Source organism: Macrobrachium nipponense, chromosome 30, assembly GCF_015104395.2.
Source record: "Macrobrachium nipponense isolate FS-2020 chromosome 30, ASM1510439v2, whole genome shotgun sequence".
Classification (NCBI taxonomy): domain Eukaryota; kingdom Metazoa; phylum Arthropoda; class Malacostraca; order Decapoda; family Palaemonidae; genus Macrobrachium; species Macrobrachium nipponense.
The window spans coordinates 72,316,160-72,319,072 of record NC_087218.1 but is presented as its reverse complement, the minus strand read 5'-3'; the positions used below and the strand labels follow the sequence as shown (position 1 = coordinate 72,319,072).

The 2,913-nt window shown below is 49.2% G+C and overlaps 1 protein-coding gene across 1 annotated transcript; it reads left to right on the top strand.

Moving 5' to 3' along the window:
- The first annotated feature begins 963 nt into the window (after nt 1-963).
- Nucleotides 964-2,541, top strand: LOC135202200 (uncharacterized). Its single transcript, XM_064231455.1, has one exon. It carries the CDS (start codon nt 964-966, stop codon nt 2,539-2,541), a length of 1,578 nt encoding a protein of 525 aa, XP_064087525.1.
- The last annotated feature ends 372 nt before the right edge of the window (nt 2,542-2,913 follow it).

Genomic DNA, 2,913 nt, shown 5'->3' with positions numbered 1-2,913 from the left:
GGGGACTGGATGGTGTCCCTGGATCTGCAGGGCGCTTACTTCCATGTGCCGATCCATCCCTCGTCGAGGAAGTATCTAAGGTTCATGATGCAAGGGAAGGTTTATCAGTTCAGGGCCTTGTGCTTTGGCCTCTTGACAGCCCCTCAGGTTTTCACGGGAATCATGAGGAATGTCGTGCAGTGGCTTCACTTGGAAGGAGTGAGAATATTCCTTTATCTGGACGATTGGCTTATAAGAGTCAGATCGAAGGAACGTTGTTTGGAGGACCTTCAAAAGACATTGGATTAGACAAGTTCGCTGGGACTCTTGGTCAACTTTCAGAAATCCCAGCTCATCCCAGTCAAGAATGTGTTTATCTGGGGATTCGGGTGGATTCTTGGGGTTTTTGGGCTTTTCCGTCCCCGGAAAGGATAGCCCGAGGCTCCGAGAAGATTGCAACCTTCCTAGGGAAAGATGCATGCACAGTGAGGGAGTGGATGAGTCTGTTGGGGACGCTCTCCTCGCTGGAGCAATTCGCTTCCCTAGGAAGGTTACACCTGAGACCTCTGTAGTTCTTTCTAGCTCAGAACTGGAATCGTCGTTCCCAGGATTTGACGTTCTCCTTCGTCGTAACTCGGGGGATAAAGGAGAAGCTCTTGTGGTGGGCAGATCCCAACAGATTTGCCGAAGGTCTGTCACTGCAATCCCTGAACCCCAGCCTAGTGTTGTTCTCCGACGCGTCGGAGACAGGTTGGGCGGCGACTCTGGGAACGAAGGAAGTGTCAGGCACCTGGGAGGGAGAACAGGTGTTCTGGCACATCAACAGAAAGGAACTGATGGCTGTTTGACTGGCGCTGAAAGCCTTCAAGTCTCAGGCTCCGTTGTTCAGGTCAACTCGGACAACACCACAGCTCTGGCATACATCAGGAAACAGGGGGGGACACACTCCTTCTCCCTGTACAACACAGCAAGAGATCTTTTGCTATGGGCCGAGGTAGGGAGTGTCAGGCTCCTCGCCAGATTTGTACAGGGGGAAAGGAACGTAAGGGCAGACCTCCTCAGCAGAAAAGATCAGGTCCTTCCGACGGAGTGGACTCTTCATCAAGATGTTTGCCAGAGCCTGTGGAAACTGTGGGGCAGGCCCCATCTAGACCTCTTCGCCACCTCAAGGAACACAAGACTAGACCTGTATTGCTCTCCAATATCAGATCCAAGGGCAATAGGAGTGGATGCCCTTCTGCTGGATTGGAAGGTTCTGGACATGTATGCTTTTCCTCCCTTCAAGATCCTGGGAGAGACTCTAAAGAAGTTCACCGCGTCAGGTTCGGCAAGAATGACTCTGATCGCTCCGTTCTGGCCTGCCCAAGACTGGTTCACAGAGGTACTGGAATGGTTGGTGGACCTTCCAAGATCCCTTCCACCAAGGAAGGATTTACTCAGACAACCCCACTTCGACAGGTATCACAAAAACCTCCCCGCTCTCAGTCTGACTGGCTTCAGACTGTCCAAAGTCTCGTCAGAGTGAAGGGATTTTCGTCTAAGGCTGCAAAAGCTATTGCAAGAGCAAGGAGATCTTCCACCTTGCGAGTATACCAGTTGAAGTGGGATGTCTTTTGTTGTTGGTGTAGGAATAAGAAAGTTTCCTCTTCCAGTACCTCTGTGACCCAAATTGCCGACTTCATCCTTTTCCTCAGGGAAGAATGTGGACTAGCAGTCTCGACTATAAAAGGATACCGCAGTATGCTAGCTGCAGTGTTCAGGCACAGAGGCCTGAACATTTCCGAGAACAAAGACCTTCATGATCTGATCAGGTCTTTCGAGACAACGAAGAAAGGGTCCTTGAGAACACCCAGTTGGAATCTCGACGTGGTTCTTCAATTTTTTAGTTCTTCTAGGTTTGAACCTCCTCATTCAGCTTCCTTTAGGGACCTTACCAAGAAGTCCCTTTTTCTAATGGCTTTGGCATCCGCCAAGAGGATGAGTGAACTGCAAGCCATAGAAGGAAAGGTGGGCTTCAAAGATCAGTCCGTGGTTTGTTCTTTCCTTCCCTCATTCTTCACTAAGAATGAGAATCCTTCGAATCCATGGCCCAGAAGTTTTGAGGTTCAAAGTTTATCTGCTCTCGTAGGGGAAGAGTCAGAGAGGGCTCTTTGCCCTGTAAGAAGCCTTCAGTATTACCTCAGAAGGAAGGAACAACTTAAGGGCAATACGGACGTCCTCTGGTGTTCTGTGAGGGACCCCAGTAGGCCCTTGTCTAAGAATGTTGTGGCATTCTTCTTGAGAAGCTTAGTCAAGGAAGCCCACGTAGACTGTGACGAGGACCAGTTCAAGCTCCTTAAGGTTATGGCCCATGAAGTGAGGGCCATTGCCACTTCTCTAGCCTTCAGCAAGAACATGTCAGTGCAAAACCTTATGAAGGCGACATTTTGGAGATGTCACTCGGTCTTCGCAAGCCACTACTTGAGAGACATAAGGATCACGTATGATAAGTGCTTCGCCTTAGGACCCTACGTATCTGCGGATTTGGTGCTGGGGCAGGTAGCTGAGATGTATCCTTGTTAGGCTAGCTAATTTTTATCCCTTTTGGTTTGTGTTTTTATGGTTGTGTGAAAGAGGATGCGGGTAGGCATCTCTTTCGTGTCTTAGATCTAACACGGGTTAGATTGGTTAGGTGGTCTGGATTGTTTTGGCTCCTTGCGATAGTAGTGGACAGGTTCTGTCATGTAAGCGGGCGAACCCCCTTTGACAAGATCCTACTTGGATTCTACCATGTAACTGGATGAGAAATCCCTTTGGTAGATCCGAAGAGTCTTTCAGCAACAGGTCACGCCCTCGCTGTAGCTCTTTAGGCAATGCAGACTCATAGACAGTACCCATGAAATCTTCTGCCTAACCAGGTAAGAACCAAGGTTTTTATATCCTACATGTGTTGTT

What these genes read in the sequence shown, in the direction of transcription:
- LOC135202200 (XM_064231455.1), top strand. Translation starts at nt 964, where the DNA reads ATGGGCCGAGGTAGGGAGTGTCAGGCTCCTCGCCAGATTTGTACAGGG.